The 21,582-nt window shown below is 33.3% G+C and overlaps 3 protein-coding genes and 1 long non-coding RNA gene across 10 annotated transcripts; 2 read left to right on the top strand and 2 right to left on the bottom strand.

Moving 5' to 3' along the window:
• Positions 1-580: 580 nt before the first annotated feature.
• Positions 581-5,854, top strand: LOC102606825 (zinc finger protein CONSTANS-LIKE 9). Of its 2 annotated transcripts, XM_006469353.4 has the most exons (6): positions 581-818; positions 1,488-2,194; positions 3,032-3,259; positions 4,109-4,413; positions 4,885-5,022; positions 5,165-5,854. In XM_006469353.4, exons 2-5 carry the CDS (start codon positions 1,601-1,603, stop codon positions 5,018-5,020), a joined length of 1,263 nt encoding a protein of 420 aa, XP_006469416.1. In that variant the 5' UTR covers positions 581-818; positions 1,488-1,600; the 3' UTR covers positions 5,021-5,022; positions 5,165-5,854. The 2 variants fall into 2 exon arrangements, with proteins under 2 accessions (XP_006469416.1, XP_015382901.1); XM_015527415.3 differs by having other exon boundaries at positions 4,885-5,854.
• Positions 4,588-4,974, bottom strand: LOC107175711 (uncharacterized). Its single transcript, XR_001507218.3, has 2 exons — positions 4,831-4,974; positions 4,588-4,794 (listed from the first exon to the last, which is right to left on the bottom strand). It is a non-coding gene; the product is annotated as an uncharacterized LOC107175711 (long non-coding RNA).
• A 228-nt stretch (positions 5,855-6,082) lies between the features above and the next one.
• Positions 6,083-9,879, bottom strand: LOC102630811 (uncharacterized). 3 transcript variants are annotated; one of them, XM_006469350.4, is made up of 9 exons: positions 9,549-9,879; positions 7,949-8,417; positions 7,763-7,864; positions 7,568-7,649; positions 7,425-7,444; positions 7,229-7,289; positions 7,062-7,141; positions 6,442-6,549; positions 6,083-6,335 (listed from the first exon to the last, which is right to left on the bottom strand). In XM_006469350.4, the coding sequence occupies exons 2-9, from the start codon at positions 8,387-8,389 to the stop codon at positions 6,264-6,266; spliced, it is 966 nt and encodes a 321-aa protein (XP_006469413.1). In that variant the 5' UTR covers positions 8,390-8,417; positions 9,549-9,879; the 3' UTR covers positions 6,083-6,263. The 3 variants fall into 3 exon arrangements, with proteins under 3 accessions (XP_006469413.1, XP_006469415.1, XP_052291465.1); XM_006469352.3 differs by having other exon boundaries at positions 6,083-6,332; positions 9,549-9,877; XM_052435505.1 differs by lacking the exon at positions 9,549-9,879 and adding an exon at positions 8,742-9,067.
• An 8,337-nt stretch (positions 9,880-18,216) lies between these two features.
• Positions 18,217-19,878, top strand: LOC102607114 (probable E3 ubiquitin-protein ligase XERICO). Of its 4 annotated transcripts, XM_025095217.2 has the most exons (4): positions 18,228-18,392; positions 18,744-18,783; positions 18,901-18,982; positions 19,079-19,878. In XM_025095217.2, exon 4 carries the CDS (start codon positions 19,182-19,184, stop codon positions 19,656-19,658), a length of 477 nt encoding a protein of 158 aa, XP_024950985.1. In that variant the 5' UTR covers positions 18,228-18,392; positions 18,744-18,783; positions 18,901-18,982; positions 19,079-19,181; the 3' UTR covers positions 19,659-19,878. The 4 variants fall into 4 exon arrangements, with proteins under 4 accessions (XP_006469417.1, XP_024950985.1, XP_052291199.1 ...); XM_006469354.4 differs by lacking the exon at positions 18,744-18,783 and having other exon boundaries at positions 18,217-18,392; XM_052435239.1 differs by having other exon boundaries at positions 18,744-18,982.
• The last annotated feature ends 1,704 nt before the right edge of the window (positions 19,879-21,582 follow it).

Raw genomic sequence — 21,582 nt, 5'->3', positions numbered from 1 at the left:
GTCATCCCCGTGAGAGGGTTTCTGTAGATTTAAGATAAGTTTATACAAATTAATCAGAGAATTTAATTAAGTATAAAAATAAATAAATAAATAAATAATGGCATTTGCCAATTTGACATCCGTACTTAAAAAATCGCTCCCGCGGCCGCCAGGTATCAGAAAACCCAAGTGGACAAATCAAAAGCAAAAAGTAAAACCCCCCCAAAAAAAAAAAAAACACGTGTACAACAAATGAAGCAAATAACGCTCACTGTTTATCCGCAAAGTGTGAGCATGTGAAAGCGCTTTTCAGCACTTTTTTACTTTTAAAAAAACAATTAAAAAAAACAATCAGAAAAGTGTATTATTATAATAATTATTATTATTATGAATAAAAGCCTTTTTATAGGAGGGAGCAAAGAAAAGAGGAAGGAAAGGCCTAACTTTTCCTTTCACTATGAAAAGGACCGGGCCCCACTTGCCCCACTTGCCCCCACACACATTAAGTTTTTTTTTTATTATTTTCTTTTAAGATTTTATGTTTATTCTATTATAATAATAATAAACTATTTCATTTTCTCTTTCATTGCACTTTTCAATTTATAAAATTTTATTTCCTCTCTCATTGCACTTTTTATCAGCTTATGTCACATTTCCTATTCCAACGCGACCCACTCTTATCTTATTTCTCTTCGTTTGCAGAGATGGATTCTGGAAAGCTCCTGCTTCTTTAATGGTTTTTTGCTCCTCTAATTAAAATTTTGAAGAAGATTATTATTATCTTTGGATTATTTTGACACACAGCCCTCTTTACCGATCTTGTCTTCTCTTTACTCACGGTAATTTCTCAGCTTTTCCTTGCTTTTTCTCGTTCAATTTTCTTATCTGGGTGTCGTTGATTGAGTACGAGTTTTGATTTTTGTCATCAGATTTGTCTTGTTTCCCCTTCTATGTTTTTCCTTGCTTCAGAAATATGTTGTTTGTTTGTTGTTTAATACGTTCAGTTTAGCCCTTTTATGGAGGTTGGCTTGTTCGTGTGTTTGTTTTCCTAAAGTTTTTGTATTGATAGATGTGTACATATAATTTTGTGATGAGAATTACTTTTTGCTTCTGGGTTTGATTCATTTGCCTGATATTTGTTTGATATTTTACTTTACTAGCTCATAATTCTGAGATAAGAAAAGCTATTTTTTGAAAAAGTGTATTTTTTTTCCGAAGCAGAGTGATTTTCTGTTTTATTTATTTATTTAAGTGGATCAGACTTATAATTAATAAAAGAGTAAAATTTTCTTGTTTGGTGCTGTTTTATTTGCTGGATTCAAATATTAATTTGTTTGTTTGTGTACGTACACCATCTGTGGTGTTTAATCAGGGCAACAGTACTTTGTTTTTTCATTTTATGCAGCTGTATTAAATCTGGTGTGTCTATACTTTTATCTCTCGGTTTGTACTGAGTATTTTTATCTGTGGGTTTGTATTAAGTATTGTTTTGTGTGATATTTTTGAAGGTTGCAATTACAACTAAGGGATCGTCGTCGCCACTTCAAGAAGCTTGTATCTTTAGGTTGACTGATATAGTTTTATTAGGAGCTGTGATTTACAAAAATATTGATTTGGGAAAATGGGTTACATGTGTGACTTTTGTGGGGATCAGAGGTCTATTGTTTATTGCCGTTCAGATGCAGCATGCTTATGTTTATCATGTGACCGAAACGTTCATTTAGCCAATGCCCTGTCCAAACGCCATTCAAGGACACTTTTATGTGAAAGATGTAATTCCCAACCGGCATTAGTTAGATGTGCTGAAGAAAGGGTTTCCCTTTGTCAGAATTGTGATTGGATTGGTCATGGAACCTCTACATCGGCCTCAAGCCATAAGAGGCAAACAATCAACTGTTATTCTGGCTGCCCGTCAGCTTCTGAGCTGTCTTCAATCTGGTCATTTGTGTTAGATTTTCCATCTGGAGGTGAATCTGCTTGTGAGCAGGAACTGGGTCTGATGAGCATAACTGATAATAGCATAAAGAATTCCTGGGGACCTAATGAGGACTCAATTAGCCAGAATGCAGCTGGAGGTGGTGTTGAGGCCAATGATGTGTGTGATGCAGATAAGTCAAATGTTAGGGTTGGGGCTACATCTGTGCCTGGAATTAACTCTACGACACAGAATCTTGATCAAATCCACGGATCAGCGAATAATCCACCTTTGCCAAAGGTAAATGCTATTTTGAAATTCTTCATTCTGATTCTTTAAAAGTTTTATTGAAATTTCAGCAATCCAGCATGTTTTTTCTTTGATAGAGTACCCTATTGCACTGCAGTAACATCTTTCTGTGTCTATAGGTTAATGGTTTGATGATTAGTGCTTTTTTTTGTGCTATTTCACTGTTCGAAAATGTGTTAAGTTAGTTGAACATATTACCATCAAGGATCAAACTAGGAACCCATGGGATATGGTATCCAAGGTAGAGAAAAAGGGAGAGAGGTGACAATAAGAATGAGGGGACAAAACCTCATGAGAGGGAGGGAATACATACAAACCCTTGTTAGTTTTGAAAAGAGGCAGTGGATTTTCATCAAAGGGACAAAAAGATAGAGTTTTTAAGAGATGGGGAGGAAAACTAAATAAATCAATAATTTTACTTCATCCTAAATTGAGTCGTCGTGCAAAATAGAGTTACAAGTATCAGTCTCGAATGAAATCAATTTTCACCTGGTGAGCAGTTTCGTGCATGACTACATTGTTGTTAGAACAATTTGGTATATATGCATTATTCATTTTACGTGCATTCTTATTCTTTGTATTGGAATATGGAATTCTCCAGTTTAGAATGATCTGCTAGAGCTCAGATTTGATTTGAACTCGCATCTTGCCGATGTAAGTTGTGTTTTGTGAAGTTTTTTGTCTCTTGTGGTTATAGGTGTTTTTATGTCTCATGAAGCTATTGTTCACCAAATTTAGAATGCTCAGTTGTTTGGGTGTCTCTGCTTATTTTCGTTGTATATTTATTTATCAATGACCTTTGCAAATTTTTACTTCATTAATGTGCAGTTATGCTGTTCTGCTACAAAAGGTCTTGCATTCTGTGAAGATGATGACCTCTATGAGGATTTCAATATGGATGAAATGGATTTGAACTTTGAGAATTATGAAGAACTTTTTGGTGTAACTCTCAATCATTCAGAAGAGCTTCTTGAGAATGGTGGAATTGAAAGTTTGTTTGGGACAAAGGACATGTCTGCTGCTGATTCAAACTGTCAGGGTGCAGTTGCTGCTGAGGTTTCTTATCTTATTTTATCATGCTTTATAATGTGCACACAATCATAGTCAGCATTACCATTCTTGCATGTATGATACTATCAGTTCCTGTTCTGTTGTGTTCCAAATATTCTTGTGCTGTGTTTATGTGGCTTCTTTCTTTATTTAGTATAAATAGTGAATCTGATGCTCTCTCTTGATAAACCACATTTTAAAATATAAAAATTAATTAATTAAAAAGGGTACAATTGTTCTTTCATTATTCTAATTGCTAATTTTTTGTTTATGAATTTTTCAAGATAATTTTAAACAAAGCTGTTTTTGTTGTTTGTCTTGGAATCTGGTGTGTTTTTACTCAGATGCAGAAGTGCATGGCCCAGTTCTCAATGTGACTAATTACCATATTTCTGTGCATCACTGCATGTATTTTTCCCTTAATTTTAAAATTATCGCCGTTTTCTTAATTTTAAAATTATGGCCCTATTGATAGTGATACATATTAGCCATAATCCTCAAATTTCAATAGGATCTGTAACATAAATTTCCTGTGGTTATTATCATTGGAAGCTCTAAAAAAATATTAGCATATACATTCCTCAAAATTAGCATAAATCCAAGGAGTATCCATCAAGTTTTCACTGAGATGGTATCTGGTGGTTAGCAAATTTTATTATTTAGTTGACCTGCTCTTTGTAATTTATTGTGTTAACTTGTTTACTCATCTCATTTAGAACTGTTTTACTCAATTTGATGTGGTTGTACATATCTCATATCATTAACACTAGAAGCAATTCTTCTTTATTAACTAACGCTTTTGGAAATCACCCGCGTGAAATGTTCCCATGATATGAATTGTTTGCCCATATGCAGGGCTCCTCAGCTGGGCTGGTCAATGCAATGCAGCCAGCATGCAGCAATGCAGCATCTGCTGATTCTATAATGAGTACTAAAACTGAACCAATCCTTTGTTTCACGGCGAAGCAAGGACACTCAAGCCTCTCATTTTCTGGCCTTACTGGCGACAGTAATGCTGGTGATTATCAAGAATGCGATGCTTCTTCGATGCTTCTTATGGGTGAACCTCCATGGTGTCCTCCTTGTCCTGAGACATCTTTTACATCAGCAAGCCGTAGTAAAGCTGTCTTGCGTTACAAGGAAAAGAAGAAGACACGCAAGTTAGTACTGAACCGAAAATTATGTTTAAACTTGCATGGTGTGACGATTTGTTGGATTCAGCTTTAGACATAATTGCTGAAATAAAAATTGTGCTTTTAGTTGCTTTAACTTTACCTTGCAATGCAGTCATTTGGGTATAGATTTCTCGGGTTCATTTTTTCTGAATTCCTTAGTTGTTTTTTATTGATAGCATGTCACTTTAATGGGAGAGAGAAAGAATTGAATGTTCACTCAGAAGTAGAGATGCTTGTCTGTATCTGTGTACTTCTGTCTCCATGTATGATTTACTTACAATTATGCATAAATACTTCCATTGGATTACTTTCATCTGAGGTTGCATTGATAATGGACAGTCTGTTTAAATTGTTCAAATTGCACACCTGTTTTGCTGCTTGTAAATTGTTCAAATTGCACACCTGTTTTGCTGCTTGTAAGGAATTATATGGTTCCTTGTCTTAAATTTGTGATAGGTTTGACAAAAGAGTGCGGTATGCATCTCGCAAAGCAAGGGCAGATGTCAGAAGGCGTGTGAAGGGACGCTTTGTCAAGGCTGGTGAAGCTTACGATTATGACCCTTTGACCCAAACAGAGACGAGAAGCTACTGAGAGTACACATTTTTAACCATGCTTTAAAAGGAAAGAAACATGCAATGTTTTGTTGAAAAGCCTCAGTCATTATTACCTAAACAGTGGATGAACTGGTGCTTTTTTATTTCCTGTGAAATGACAAGCTGCATGATTATATCTCAGGGTACTAGGTTCTCTCGGGGAGAAAGCGGTGGATGTTGAAACACATCAAGTTTCAAACGCTTCAACAATAAATCTCGGGAGCAGCTGGCTACTTCTCCATTACCATAACAGACCAAATGGATCAAAAACTTCATGACCAACGTCCTTCAAACTGTGGGTAGCATCTCCAACAAATTCTTTGGGCAAAGTTCACCTGCTCAATTCTTTATGAGGAAGAAGATGCACACAGCTGCTTCAACAATATCTACATCTACACCCTCCACTTTGCTTTCAGCTATTAATCATTATTCTACATAAGTTGGCTACTTAGAGAAAGGGACTGCCATAGCATGGACTGCAGAGCTCCCGGCTATCAGGTCTCAGTAGAAAGCTTGAGCTGTAGTTTTAAATTTGCTTTTCATTCGACATGTATAGCACACAATATCTATTATGCAGTAGAGAATATAACGATACGAAGAGAGCACTGTGGAGATCTGACGAAAAGACTTGCCGATTCGTTACTCTCCTATTTTTGTTTGTACGATATGTACAGCACGGGATGATTGTACATAGTTATTAGGAGGAAGAAGTATGACGTTATACCACTCAGTATTTTTTTTAACGTGCAATGGCTGTGAAAGAACTCTATTCATTTGTTTGTTGAGCAGTGTTCGTTCTGCTGCACTAGAAATAAATGAAGCGTATTCATCAGATCACTCTTTGTTCTGCTGCTACACTAGAATTTTTTGTCTCATCCAATTCAAGCAACTTGTTTCTTCTATTGTCTGTTTTTATGATATTTTGTACTGTCAAGTATATTTACCATATGATTTTAAAAAAAATGCTCTAATTTTGGCGTAAAAGGCTCCATTTTCATTTGATCTTGATCTCTTACGTACATAATTTATAAATTACCTCAAGCCTTGAAACCTCGGCATGGTTTGGTAATTTCCGTTGCCCGTTGATTTTGCTGCCCTTAGAATGTCCATTGAACACAAAAAGTAAATAGGTAAGGAAGAAACACAAAATTTGTATGTCCATGTCAATTACGCACTTCCATCTTTTACGGAGGAATGTGGTCGATACAAACAAGAACCACTACAATTGCCACATCAATTAATCAATCATCATCAGAACTACCATCCTCCTCCGACAACCTTCCAGTTTCATCGGCTGCTACTGTGCTATCCTGCTTACAAATTAGGAGAAAAAACAGCCAATAGTATGAGAACGTATGCACAACAGCATACTGATGTACAAAACAATTACCAAACACTCGATGTTATTCATGATCTTACTGGCATTTTATCCCAGTCTTTCAACTTGGAACTTGTTAGCATGTAGTTATCACGTAATGGAGCCCATGCAGGACCTTCACCATCTGCGGTACCTGAAGAATTAGGACCCTGCATCCACAACCAAAAATGCACCAAAGATCTGAATTGAAGCTAAATATTTGGTGAAATCCCATGCCATGTGAGTACTTCAGCAATGATAAAATTAGAGATCACATGAGTCGACACAGATTTATTTCCTCTAAATGACATTAACAGAGAAAAAGCTACTAAGGTGTCCTTGAAACCTGAATAGGTTTTTGGCCACAAGATATGGAATTTGGACACATAAAAAAATGATTTTCAAAATAACTTTTCATGATTATTTTTCCATAATAGTGAAATCATAATTTTTTAGACTATTTCTTTACCTTGAATGACTTGAATTGGATATTCTGATTATAAACAATTTCTATTCGCTTTTTCTTCAATCAAATTTTCTTTTTTAGCCCTTATAAACATTCAGAAGGAAAAAAGATCGTTCAACCATCTTCCTTTTCTTCTCTTCTTTGTAGGGTTATGTCTTATATTTTCCTCCCTTATGGCTCAGACTCCCAAACATAAGATAAAAGCAGAAAGCAAACCTTAGCGGAAGCATCAGCAGTGGAAACTGATGTCTTGCCCAACTCAGAAAAGAATGTTTCTTTCCTCCGCTTTTTTAGCACTGGCAGATTCAGACAACATTCACTCAGAATTTACAAGACAGAAACAAGAACAAGTGCAAATAAAGATACGTATTATTTCAACATACATTTTTCATCTTTAGACCTTGAAGGATTCAATCCCTTTTGAGCATGTTGTGCCTTGTTTACCTGCATAAGATCACATAACAAAGTTCAAGTTTTAAGTTAACGATCATAACAAAAATCCAACCCAAAAAAACATTAATAAAAAATAATAATTTCAAAAGGAATGGAAGTTGGTAATTTTGTCATAGAGCTACTTACAGCATTAAACAACTTGACAACTGAGACCCCGAGGAAGAAGCATGGTAGATGTTAAACAAGTTAGTATAAGACATGCAATTAATTACCAAAGAAACATATGGTTGTCGCGCATATCTAATCAAGCAAAGAGAAAATTTTGGTACCTCCTTTTGTGGCAACACCAATTAGAAACTTTTCACATGAGTCTAAGTAATTAGCAGGCTTCACATGCCCCTTTTCTGCTGCCTATATCATTTGAAGTTTAATAAAAAGCATCAATCCAGTTTTAATAGAAAGGAGAAGTTAAACTTTCAAATGTTATCAGGTATTATTGTTATTGAATGCAATTTTGGTCTTACCAAGTGCCTTTCCTTCTTGGCCTCTCCCTTGACCTTCCGTTCAGCTTCCTCTTCGGCAAGCTTCTCCCCAACAAGCTTCTTGTGGGCTGATAATACTGGACCCTGCAGAGCCAACAAAGTCATACGAGTTCCATTTATCTCAAGAACAGAGAGAATCACCACTTAGAACCTAGCAACCTAGCTTACAAGTGCATCATCAGCTACACTTTTCCTTAGTATGCTCTTGAATGCCATCTTGAATGCCCTAGAACCTTCAGCAAAATTGGCAATCCCCGGCTGAATTTCCCCATTTTCTTCATCATCAGAAAATTCTTCATTTTCCACATCTAGATCCATTCCATCTTCCCTTTCAGTATCAGATGAACCCCTGCCTTCCACTTCCTGATTTTTCACAGAAAGTGAACTATCACCTCTAAACTCAGGGGCTGACTCGTCCTCATCATCATCTGAATTGTAAGCTCTAGCCCTCTTGCGAAACAGCTTTCTCATTTTGTTGTTTATCTTAACCCTCTCTCCTGATCCAGGCATCACCTTCAATTTCTTTTTTCCCTTACCTCCCTTCTTTTTACTCGACTTCCTTTTCCTCGGACCGCTTTCCGTAACCGGCATATGTACTTCCTCAGCCATTGTGTGCTTCTTCTTAACCTAGTAGAACCTAATCCATCAAAAAGTAACCAAATAGACAAAATCCTTCAGAATGCTGTTTTAACAACATAATTTAATGAGCAAAATATATTTTTCATCTTGATTTTTATCTTTGAAGCTATTTTCAGCATCAAAAACTATAAAATCAGCCAAAAATTGCCACGGCATTAAAAACCCAACTGAAACAAATTATTAAAAAAAAGAACTTTCATCTCAAATGCTAAATTTAAACAACCCCTACTCAACAATTTGTGTTTTAAACAAACAAATGCATAAAAAATTAATTTTTTTCATATCTATCAATTAATTGAAAATTGATGATTACATTCCACACCTTTAATATCACACAACGATGACGACAGCGGCAACGGAGGACACTGGAGTTGGAGTAAGCAGAGGTTCTGCACTGAAAGAGAATTGATTCTTGGGTACTTTATTGAATGCGAAAAATGCAAAATTAGGGTTTAGGGTTTTAAGTTTGTGTTAAGTAAAGCCGCTGTCCTGTCTTGTTCTCAAACCCAAACAGACGCCGCTCAGATCGTTACACTAGGGTAGAAAAATTCCTAAATTTGATTTAAATTTAGAAGTCCTAAGCTGATTCGGTTTGAAAAATCCTATATTTAAGTAATTATCGGAAAATGACTCTTTTTGTACGGTGGTTTCAACATAAGCTATTTCGTTAGAAGCCAAGGGACAATTTGGGTTCTTATTAAATAAGTTGTTTTTGTTGTGCGGTTGTTGTGAGTGGGGGTGGGCAAATCGGGTTTTGGTTCGGGTTCGAAATTCGGGTTAAAATTACAGTTTGGATTCAAATTCGGGTCACAACATACTAAAATGAATCAAATCCCACCCAGGCAGCCACCTAAAATTCCAAAATCAAACTCCAGGCCAGCTCCAGGTGCAAAAACGAAAAGCAAAAATGATACCAAATGACAAAACATATATAGTACATTAATAACCCATCACCATTAACACTCAAGACAACAACAATTACAATGTTAAGTAGCCGAATCAGCAACAATTACAAATAACCATTACACAAAAGAAGATTGAAAAATTTCAGTGCCTATAATGCCTCTTACCCATGCCCAAAAGAAGATGATTTACAAATAACCATTCGGAATCGAATGTATAACCTTACCTTGTGTGGCTGACGATGGTGAATGAAGCCGGAGGCAGTGACGGCAGTAGTTGGATCAGACGCGAACGACTCAAGATGGGCTCAAAACGACAGTGGCTTGAAGTCTTGAATGAGGAACCAGATCGGCTCAAGGAAGGAGGAACAACTAAATGCTACAACGCCGGTGCACTGAACGAATCGACAGCGGCAGCAGCATGTGGGTTGTGCCGTTGTGGAGCGCGAATGTGAAATCGCAAAGAAGGAGAATTAGGGATTTGAAGGAAAGGAAGCAATGCTGTTAATACGTTTTGTTATATCTGTTCGTATATTTCTTTTTGAGTTAGACTAATGGCATCCCTTAATTAATCATATAAAACCCTTATTATATTACAATTAATCTTATAAAACCCTTATTTTATTACAATTATATTTAAAAACGAATATAAATATAATTAAACCATTTATATTTTCTTTCTCTCTTCAATTTTATTTTACTTACACAATATAAATATCTTTTATTATCAGCAAAATAATCTAAATTTAAGAAGTAATCCTCTAAACCAAAACAAAATTCTTGTAATAAACATGACAAATTAATTAAGATACAATACAGTGAAAAAATAAGCTAAATAAAATTTTATCCCACTGCAAATAATTTTTTAAGGATTCTCAAACCAATTGCTAAACAAACAATTTATAAGTGGAATAAAATTGTATTAGACCCATAAAATATTTATTATTTTCTAAGTATAATGTTTGTCTTACTTTTTTAAGATTTTTTTCTTTAAAAATTAAATAATAAATAAAGTTTGAAGAGAGAAATACAAATATTAAAACTGAAAGAGTGCGGAAAATATTAGAAACTGAAAAATTCATAAATGAAAAGAGTGTTCATTTAGGAAAAAATGGTATTTTTAGTATTAAATTAAATATAATTGAAAGAGAGGTTTCAATAGGATTTTAGAGGAGTGCTAATAGTCCGACTCTTCATTTTTTTCCTTTTAGGCTAACCTGATCAGGTTTTTATTTCAGTTCGGGTTGAACACGAACCAAAATTAAAATCGATTGGGTTGCAGTTTTCAACCCGGTCGGATTTCATAAGCTAACCCAAACCAAACCGAACTTGAGACAAATTTCAGGTTCGGTTCGGTTCGGTTCGGTTCGGATCGGGTTACCCCGGTGCACTGAACGAATCGACAGCGGCAGCAGCATGTGGTTTGTGCCGTTGTGGAGTGCGAATGTGAAATCGCAAAGAAGGGGAATTAGGGATTTGAAGGAAAGGAAGCAGTGCTGTTAATGCGTTTTGTTATATCTGTACGTATATTTCTTTTTTTTTTCCTTTTACAATATAACCTCTATAAATTAATACTCAATAAATTAATAATCTCTATAATATAATAATTTTTTGCAGTCCCGACTTGGGCCCTGAAGCTAAATTAATAATTTCGATAAATTACTAAGATAATAATTTTTTTGAGAACTCATATATAACTTTGTGGTCCCATTTATATCATAAATTAATAATTATAGAAATTACAAATACTTTGAAATTACAAATGTAACTGATTATGTCAATTTATTAAAATATGAGTCTATTGTAACTTGTTTTTTCTTAAAGTTTAAATCTAGTTGAATCTCATCTCTAAGTTTAAATCTTCATGAAGTTTAGTTCATTGAATACATTTAGATAAAATTTATGTAAATACATGAATTTAGTTAATCAAGTAGATAGATACATTAGATTAGTTCTAATTCAATTTATACAAGTTAATAACTAACATTTTGTTTAGTTCATTGAATGCATTTAGTAAAATTCATGAATTTATTTAATCAAGTATACATTATTTATTTGATGAATTTATTTAAATTCTATTGATTATATTTGTAAAATACAATGAATTTTCAGTCAATTAAATGTTAGTTCTTTGTACTGTGAACACACTCTATAAATTAATAAATTATTAATTTATCGATTAATTAATATCTCTCTAAATTAATAAATTTCTATGGTCCCAACATTATTAATTTATAGATGTTATATTGTACTATGTTATATCTGTACATACCCTTAGTAATTTTTGTTAAAAATATATTATTTTATTGTATAATAACGAAAATAAAAATAAATTTTTTAATATATTTATTGATGTTTAGACATGTTTTTTAAAAGAAGTAAAATTACATAAAATAAAAAAAATATTTTATTTTCGTTATTGAATGATACAAATTTCATACTAATACATAATCTTGATAAAATAAAAAAATAATATGCATGTAATGCATATTAAACTTGATGCAATAAACACCATAACTATAGAAAAAAACTATAAATATATTAAATATTAAAATTATGGTTATGAAATTAATTTTAAAAGTTACGGTTAATTTTTATATGAAATTGTTCAAAGTTAAAAAAAAAATTTACACAACTATATGTAAACTTTTTTTAATCTTATAATAAAAAATACAAATGAAATATGAACTTACTAGATCAAAACTTTAATATTAGAGAAAATATAAAATAGTTGTAGCGATAATTTAATTGTGGTGATAATATGATGCCTAATGACTTGATATTATGTAATTTTTTTTATCATCTTTATAAAAATTATTATTTAAAATTACATTTAAACATATGTTTATTAATATTTATTTCCATAATTATATCCGCAACCCAAGAAAAAAAAGCCCAGGCCCAACCGAATTCATCCCGAGCCGAATTGAACAGTTGGTGTCTGGGTTCAAGTTGAATCCGGTTCCATTTTCTCTTCATCCGAAAGGGGGGAAAAAGGGGCAAAATATAACCGAAGAGGAATAATTGAAGTTCATTGAAGCAATTAATAAATACTTCTTCTTCTCTTTTTTTCAATTACCATTCACAAGTTCATTTACACTTTATATATATATATATATATATATATATATATATATATATATATATATATATATATATATATATATATATATATATATATATATATAATTAACAAATTAAAACCTTTAATATTTAGTAATACCCGCATGATATAAGATATAGCCATTATCATTGAGCTACCTACTACCTTATACCAACTAAACAATAAAAATCACGACACATGCAATGCATTGAAATAACCTCATAAATCAATCAAGTTGCAGAAAGCAGGCACAGATAGAGTTGTTGTTGCATAAATGCATAGAGATATTAAAGAACTAGCAGTCAACCAGTAATAGCAAAAATGAAAGAAAAAATAAAAAAGCAACATAAATAGAGAAACTGATGGACCCAGAGTCGAGACAAGGACACAATGCATGCAGCCAAAATGAGAGCCAATGGAAGTTGACAAATGCATGGCAGCTCGTGGCTAACCACGTGAACTTCAGCAGACACCACAGCGACCTCCCCCACTCAGTGCATGGCCCTGCCCCTCCCTCTCTCAACCTACCTATTTATTAGTTTTAATTAAAAATTTTCTTTTCTTTCTAATTTCCCTTTCATACATCTTCAATGCAGATGCACATGGGCTAAGGGACGCAGCTCTCTGAGCTTTCATAGGACTTAAATTTGGACACGTACGTACCTCTCTCTCTCTCTATCTGTTTCTGAATTATTTCTTCTAACTTTCGGACAATTTTATCTCCTTCAATTCTTGCTCTTGTTATCAACATTGCTCACATATATGTATGTACATGGATGTCAATCACGCACCTGCTCGGTCAATACCTATTTGAATCAATAACCATCGTCCAATAATTTCCTTTGTCTTCTATGTTATGACTCCACTCATTGGTATGACCAAGCCAGCCAGCCAGTCTCATCTCATCTCTTAATCAACTCTCTTTTAAAAACCCTGCAGCTATGTCGCACATTCGTTACTGACGTGTGTGATTAATTTGTATTCAAGTCGTACCAAAGGGATTGAGGATCCTTACCATAAGTGGATGTTAACTTTTTTGACGCTGGACCTTAGCTAGGCTGTATTAAAAGAACATGAAGACTTATACGTGCGACAGACAAGATTAGCCCCTACACATGCACACCTTTGTATTTTTTTTGGCTCTAAATAATCTTACATCATGAGAGAATTCTATTGCACCAATTATACGTATTCAAGATATATGTGTTTTATAATTTTGATCTTTCACATTTCACTCATGATCACCATCATCAATTATTTAGAGAAACCTGCAGCCTTCTTCTCGTAAGTCTGTGGAGCATATATGACAGATGAGCCGACAGACACCAATTATACATGCTTGCATGGTGAGATGAATCTGCACATCTTTGTTTGTGCTCGTTATTTTCTTCTTGTATTCAGTATAACAAAACTGCGTGACTGCACATGCACGTCTGTAATTGTAGTTGTAAAGTGTTTTTGTCTTGTTTTTGTGTACCCAGTCACGCAGTCCCAACAATCTACATCAAATACTTCACTCGAAACTAAACTCAGTAACACGTGTCACTCGGATATGGTCGGTCACTACTCCATGTATTATGTATATATGTTAAATATCTTTCCTCAGCTTCCTTATGTGTTCTTATACAAGCATAGATTTTTGAATTATACAAACATAGGCATCTGATAATTACTTGAATGGAGTTGTTTGGACTACATGATCCATATTGTATTCTAGTTTGTATTCATTATCGGGTATTCCATAGTGGTATATGATGTAATTAATTCAAGATTTTTATGGGATAATTGTGCTTCATTATCGACCACAACGACAGCTCCTTCAAAGAATTGACTATAAAAAGAGATGATTAAAAAATCTTAATTGGACGTTTCGGCAATATAAGTTTGTCATTGTCATAATGCAAAGATTAGCAACATTCCCAATCAAACTCAATACCTAATCGTGCATATTTATTAAAGTTGGTTTTTTTCTTTATGATATGTATTTGTTTCTTCTTAAAGCATGAAATTTTGACCTTATTTTTCCCTCTTTCAAACTCATAGTCGTCTAACCAACCTTTGTCAGTGATTCAATTTAGAAAATCAGATTCGCTGGCTTAATTGTCAGTGATAAATTGAAGAGTCATTTTACAACCAGACAAGGGGTATACTTGTGGCAAGCCAAAAACCATAATTTGATGAAGAGATAACATAAAATAAACTTTTTGCTAATCTAGGTGGATTCCTTTTAGGTTTGTTAGGCAACAAGAGTGGCTACTTATCCTCAACTAACAGTCACCCCCCCCCCCCCCCTTCTTCTCTAAATTTGTTTAGTGCTTTGCAAATGAGGCATGCGTGCATATGCAACAATGGTGTGTATAGAAGATGGGAGATGTAATTATCAAGGGAGAGGGAGAGAGATAAAGAAACCATATGCAGCCAATGATGCTCTTGTTATAGATTATCCCATTCAACTCCACTCTATTAATTTGGTATAGATACTGTTTACTTTTAATAGAACGTTCGTCGTCATAATTTAGGTAAGGGTTAGACTAATTAAGCACCCCACCTCATCAATAATCTCACTTAATGCCATATGCACCTAATCGTTTTGATGCATAAAATCAGAACGAATGATGAATTGGAATAATTTTAATTGAATTATATTTTTATAATTGTTCAAGAGTCTTGACCTATTAATTTTTAAGTAGTTTTATTAAGTAAATGTCCTAATTAACAATGAAAAAGAAACCCAAAAAATAAAAAATAAAAAAATAAAAAGAATCTTATAGATAGATATGTAAGTCCAAGGAAATTGCTTCATCCAAAATTGATGGGACACGACATGAGAGTCATGATTTCTGCTGGAGCTTCTTGTGCTTACATTACGACATTTTTGAAGACACATGCCACCTGGATAGTAATGTTCGGGACTGGGGGTGCCCTAAAGGCCCAGGGTACTGTCTCATCTCTTCGTTGGGTTTCTTCCGTTCACACCCCGACACGCGTCCCGCAAGAATACAAAATTGTTGCATTATTAATGCCAGGTGGCTGGATGTGCATCGATTTCGGGGTTCCCAGTTGTACATCGCGGCAAATAGCGTGACGTTGAGCTAACACGTGCGCATATGGCCACACATGTGGGGCATCCAAGAGCGCCGCGTGGGGATTTCATCGAGTGAACGCGACAAATGTGAAAGTGCCTAGGCCTGCGACAGCTAATGAGAGCGTAGATGACACTTGTCAATTTACAAGCAAGATGTGATGCATCATGATTGCTCTGATGAAGTGATTTCATTCATATCTTCACCAAGACATGCATATATATATATATATATATATATATATATCTATTGAATTTTTGAATTTGTCATTTTTTTTATATGTTCGGTGAGAGTTAGCATCTCATTGAATGCTCTTGTGAAGAGGACAAACAAATACATCAAAATGGTTGAAGCCACTTCATTAGTGGCTTTGAATCTCTCTCTCACAATGAGAAGATAAAGCAGCAACCCACTAAGCTTAAAGGGTTTCTAATTTACTTCTTCAACCCATGATTTGGATTTGACTCTCGAGCAGATGACCTTTTTAGATATACATGTATATTTTCCTTTCTCTTTTTGGCATTGACATTTGATGGTAGCAATTTGTACGGGTCTTTTCTTTTTTTTCAAATAAAATCTATAACAACTCATTTCTAATGTCTACACTAATTTCTTAGTGGAACTTACTCAAGTTTCGGGGAAGACTAAAATAATTCCTTATTCGAAATGAGGTGAGCTGCCATCCAACTCCACGATAAAAAGTTGAATATCAATAGAACAAATGGTCTAAAATCACACGTAAAACATATTTCTATAATGAGTATTTGTAGAAGTTTGTAAAAGGGTTGATGATTGTTTGTCAACTATAAGGTCATGGAGCCACTAAGGGATAGGATAGGTGGGAGCGACTGTTGTTATTTAGTCCAAAACATATAGAAAGCATTTTCTTTTTAGCTTCATTAAATTATGAATTTGCTCCCGTTAGAGCAATTAAATACATGAAATTTAGGTTTAAAATTTATTTCAAAAAGTGACACAAGTATTTACATGCATATACAAGCGAGATTCGAGACACAATCCTCTTATTATAAGAGATTTTACTATCTCAATTTATATGTCCATATACAGTAAAACATCTCTACAATGTTACTCTATATTTGAATAATCTCTACATAGTTATAAAAAGTTTAAGTCCCAATTAGAGTTAGTTATAAATAAAAATATACCTCATTTTGTAATAAACTATAGGTTTTTTAGATTCTATCTTAAGTAACTTGTCTTCACATAGTAATAATTATTTGTATATTGTAAAAAATATATGCAATGTAACGTTAAATATTTAACATGGAATGAAATAATATTTTTTAAAAAGTTATTAAAGATAATGATTTCTTCTTTAAACATAGAGATAGATAATAACTCGCTAGTATGGACAATTTCTTGTTGAAACCAAAATATTTTATAACTTCTCATGCATGTTTAGAGCTTTGTGACATTAATTTTTTTGTATTTTTCATGCTATCATACTCAGGATTATCTCCTTTCTCTTTTTGTCTAATTACAGCAATAATTACCTCTTCACTTAAAACATACATGATTTGTTGCTTATTTGGATGATGGGGGAGGACATTAATATTCATATGATTAGTGTAGAGAAGTTGCCAAATCGTTGCATTTAAGGAAAGGATCATTTGGAGCATTTAAAATTTACATAGAGAAGAAAAAAAATTTAAAGAGAATGCAAGTGTTTTGAATTTTAAAATGAATGCGTATTCTCATATTATATTAGTATTTTTGTTAGTATTTTGAAACTATATCAATCTCTTTATCAACGCGAAGAAATTAAAATAGACATGCTCCGTCACTTAATTATGTATTTATCTTTATATTACTTATATTAAGGACAATTAAGTCAACCTTAAAAAATTTTGTAACTAAAATTCTACTAAGTTATAACCTCCCATTATTCCCATCCCCTGTAAAGGAAAAGTTACAGGGCGTAAAAAGAAAGGAAAAATCGGGAATACTTTTTTTATGTATTTTATCATGAATGGTAAATGAAAAAAAAAAAAGAAAAAATAAGGAGTGTGTGTATACATAATTAACACTTTAAAATCATAGGATTTTAAATTTTTTTCTCAATTTTCCTGCACTTTATAATTTTATATTATATTCATTCTTCTTCATTTGTATTTGTATTTGTATTTTACCCTCACCAATTTAATTTTCTGATTACACTCCTCATGAGTTATGAATATGATATCCTACAATTAGTACCTTACAAATTGAATATTATCAAATAATTAGACTCCGTTGATTTTGATAACCTTTTTGATGATCTAACTGTGTTTAGATTGGTTGGATTTTGAACAACGCATATTATAAAATCTTCTAAAATTCATATAAGCCCCGAACGAGGAGAATCTTAATTGTAAGGATTACCCATTCAAAAACATTCTTTTAATGAATTTTTTTTTAGAGTTTTCACATATAATCATGAAAAGAGAGATTACAAAACACACAATCCCTTAAGTTGATGAAAAATGAAGCGAAGTTCAAGAAACCGTAAGAATATTGCACAAAGACTAAAAGGAAAGTCTAAGCCTAAAAAGAAGAAAACGAAAACAAAAGAAGGAAGGGTGATGATATAAAGTAACCATGGTTTCTACAACAGTCAGCGGAAAACACGGAAATATTAACCATGGTTAAGTTTGCTAACCCAACGAAAGCATTAAGAAGAGCTTCCAGTGGGCCCATATTCCTTGCTATTTAAAATGCTGGAGGCTAAGGAGAGACCTGCAAGCAAGCCATTATCAATTCAAAACGTTAAACAACTACTTGCACATGAGATAGTGTTCTTAGTCTTTTAGATAGACTAAGAAATTTCAGCTCGTCCTAATCTTATTAAACGGTTCCTGATATTTCATCATCGACCCCAACTTTGGGTGAGTCTCCTTGCTCAATTTGTTTCTGTTCTTTTCTGGGTTTGTTTTGAAATGCTCATTTGTTATTATTATTATTATTTTTTTTTTCATTCATTTGCTCGGTGAAAAGTTGTGTTTGTTGTTAATTGATAGATCTCTTATTTCAATATTTGATAGAAATTTGGCATCTTGATTTGGTATCATGTTAAAGATGTCAGTTTTTATTCCATGTTTTGTGATGATGATGATCTTTTTTTGTATTTTTCACGAGGGCATTTCCAATTCTTTCCCATATTTTATATTCTTCTTAGAAACGTTGGATCATGATTATGATTTTATTGTGAAAGTGATTATTTTTATTTCTTTTATTAGCTGCAGTGTTGTTTTGATGCCTCGGATTTTATGATCATGGGTTGGATCATTTGGATTTCTGATAAGATGATTTCTCAGCTGGGGTTCTGGGAATTTTATGAGCTTTCTTTTATTCCTTCGAAGGTAGCTTATATTGTTTGATGTTGGTTTGTTGCAGGTTGGAATTGCTATCTTCTTTTGGCTCTTTTTCAGGATTCTGCAGTCATCATTTTTCCTTTTTAAAAATTTTCGCTTCTCAGGTAATTTTAAAAGTTTCTCTGATGGTTTTTATTTAGTTGCCCATTTAGTGATTGTGTGTGTTTGATTTTCTAATGACCCTTTTTGCTGTCTTTCAGATATCAAGGAAGCAGTCACAAGATTTTGCTTGATTTCTGATTCAGTATCTCAAATTTAGTACAAAATTGGGTATCTGTAAATTTAAAATTTTAATTCGAAAACATGGGCCTCGCTAGTATGCCGTCCGCATCAGAAGGAATGCTATGCTTGATTCTAATGAACACTGCTATGTCAATCTCAATCGTCAAAGGCATATTCAGATCAATCCTCAAGGTTGTCGGTTTCCAGCTTGCTGACTCATCATCGCCACCGTATTCATATTTCGCATCACCTCAAGTTGTCTCCGCAGAGCCATATGATGTAAATTTAAGTCCTCCCCTTAGCTATGTTGAGGAGTTCCGAAACCAGAACCCTGCAATCAAGTATGAAACATTGCTCCATTGTGAAGATGCAGAGCATGACTGTTCTGTGTGTTTGACCGAGTTTGAGCCTCAATCTGATATCAATAACTTGTCTTGTGGACATTTGTTTCATAAAGTGTGCTTGGAGAAGTGGCTGGACTATTTGAATGTTACGTGCCCGCTTTGCAGGACACCTCTAATTCCTGAGTTTGAAGACGATCCCTCTTGCTTCTGGTGAGAGTGTTTTATGAGCTTGTCTAGTTGAGGAGACTTCTATGTACAGCATGTAGTGTACAGGTATTTACTAATGCATCGGCCGGAGTGTAGTGTTGTTTACACGCCTTCTATGTGTGAGTTAAATCTCGAGTCCTTTTGAAGGCTTGTTGAGAAAACCAAAATTCTGTTGTAAATATTGTGAGGTTTCTGGTTGTTTTATGGCATATAATCTGACTTTTTGATCTTCAGCTTTCTTTAAAGTTCATATTAGTGACTTTGGTTTCCATCTTTAATGAGTTGTATGTGACTGAATATGGAGAAGTTGATGATGCTTTCTAGTTTCCATGCTAGAATTGCTCAAAAAGAGTTTGAATTTTACTTGAGTTTACCAAACAAGCATTTGACAAGAACATATATGATTCTTATTTGTGTGTGGAAGAAACAACCTTTGGTCACAAAAGTTGAATCTAGCTGTAGATTTGGTTGGCCTCTCTTATGGCTCACAATTAAGAAGTTGATCCTATCATTAAAGCTATTGTTTCGAAAAGGGTCCAATGTAAAGGCATCAAAGACAGGCAAAATCAATTGATTAACTTGATGAAGACCCCACACGCCAATGTGTTGCATGGTTCTTGTTCTTTGCATTCTCTTGTTCTGTCGTCAGCGAACACAAAATTGGAGGAGAAAATTTTGTCTTGATTTTAGTTTGGTCATATGTCAACCTCCATTCCAAGGTCATTATTACCCAAACAAAGAAAAATGTGAAGGGTGCAACTAAGCCGACGGAAACTGATTGGAAAAATGTAAACACGCTCCTTGATTCCCGGTTTCTCTATCTTAAGCAGTTCATTGCAAATGGGACTTTATTTTGCAAGGTTGCTTATTGCCTTATTGTATGCCTGGAGATAAATAGAATCTATTGAAGGAAGTAAAGTGAAGCTTGGTGCCTAAAACAATTGTTGGTGGCCATACCCCTTTTTTTGCCTCATATGGGTATATGATTCAGCTTGTCTGGTCCTTGTATCAAGGATAGAAGGGCAAACGTGTCTACTTGTTTTGTTATCTACTTGTTTTAACTTTTTGTAATTTGCAATTCAATTTATTGAATGACAAACAGTGTAAAATGAATATGGACATAACATAAAATTAGGTTAAAAAAAGGGTATTCTTCTAACACTTTTAATGAATTAAAAGATAAAAAAAAAAAACTCTAGTATGCTAAAGTTAAACAGACAAAACTACATTAGAATCTTTTAATTTATTGGAAGTTTGGTATTATTTATCTGATGGTCAAAAGTACTTATTTAATCTCATAAAAAGTGCTATTTAATTTATAAGTTTTTATCAAAAATTTTAGTTGTATTTGAGTAAAGCTTTTGGAAATTAAATAAACTATTATACATCTATTAGTAAAAGTTTAAATTTTTTACTTTTAGAAGTAGACGTTGTAGAATTTATTGAGAGAGTTAAATTATCTAAAATACCTTTATTTTATTTCATAATTTTTTTTTGTAATATAACTTTAAAAAACTAATCTATTAAAGTAATTTTACAATATTCAATAAAAAAAAATCCTACTAATAACCAGACAACTAAAGTATTTTCAATAAAAAATTTATTTGTATAAGTTGTATTAGTAAAACTTTTACTTAAATAAATTCAACTTGAAAAGTTATACTAAATAAAACTTTGGTCCTTACTTTAATAAACCGAGAATTTTTTTTTTTTTTAAGTTAATCTTAGCTAACACACGCCACATATAAAAGCTCACATACAGAGCACAAAGTTTGAAACCTTTTAGACAAAACCTAAAAACTCCATACAAAGTTGAAATCTTAACTAGAAATTTTATCACAAAATAAATTTTGGTACACATAAAATAAAATTAAATAGATGAAAAGTGATAATTAAAACCTTCAACATAAGAGCACACACAATACTATTTT

This window comes from Citrus sinensis, chromosome 2 (assembly GCF_022201045.2).
Source record: "Citrus sinensis cultivar Valencia sweet orange chromosome 2, DVS_A1.0, whole genome shotgun sequence".
NCBI lineage: Eukaryota > Viridiplantae > Streptophyta > Magnoliopsida > Sapindales > Rutaceae > Citrus > Citrus sinensis.
This window is presented reverse-complemented; position numbering and strand designations above follow the sequence as displayed.

Bases quoted from the DNA above. Each gene is read 5' to 3' on its own strand.
- LOC102606825 (XM_006469353.4), top strand. From the start codon at position 1,601: ATGGGTTACATGTGTGACTTTTGTGGGGATCAGAGGTCTATTGTTTAT. The intron at 2,195-3,031 runs GTAAATGCTATT...ATTAATGTGCAG, and splicing joins ATAATCCACCTTTGCCAAAG to TTATGCTGTTCTGCTACAAA. The intron at 4,414-4,884 runs GTTAGTACTGAA...AATTTGTGATAG, and splicing joins GAAAAGAAGAAGACACGCAA to GTTTGACAAAAGAGTGCGGT.
- LOC102630811 (XM_006469350.4), bottom strand. From the start codon at position 8,389: ATGGCTGAGGAAGTACATATGCCGGTTACGGAAAGCGGTCCGAGGAAA. The intron at 7,290-7,424 runs GTAAGTAGCTCT...GATCTTATGCAG, and splicing joins TTGTCAAGTTGTTTAATGCT to GTAAACAAGGCACAACATGC. The intron at 7,142-7,228 runs GTATGTTGAAAT...TGAATCTGCCAG, and splicing joins AAGGTCTAAAGATGAAAAAT to TGCTAAAAAAGCGGAGGAAA.
- LOC102607114 (XM_006469354.4), top strand. From the start codon at position 19,182: ATGGGCCTCGCTAGTATGCCGTCCGCATCAGAAGGAATGCTATGCTTG.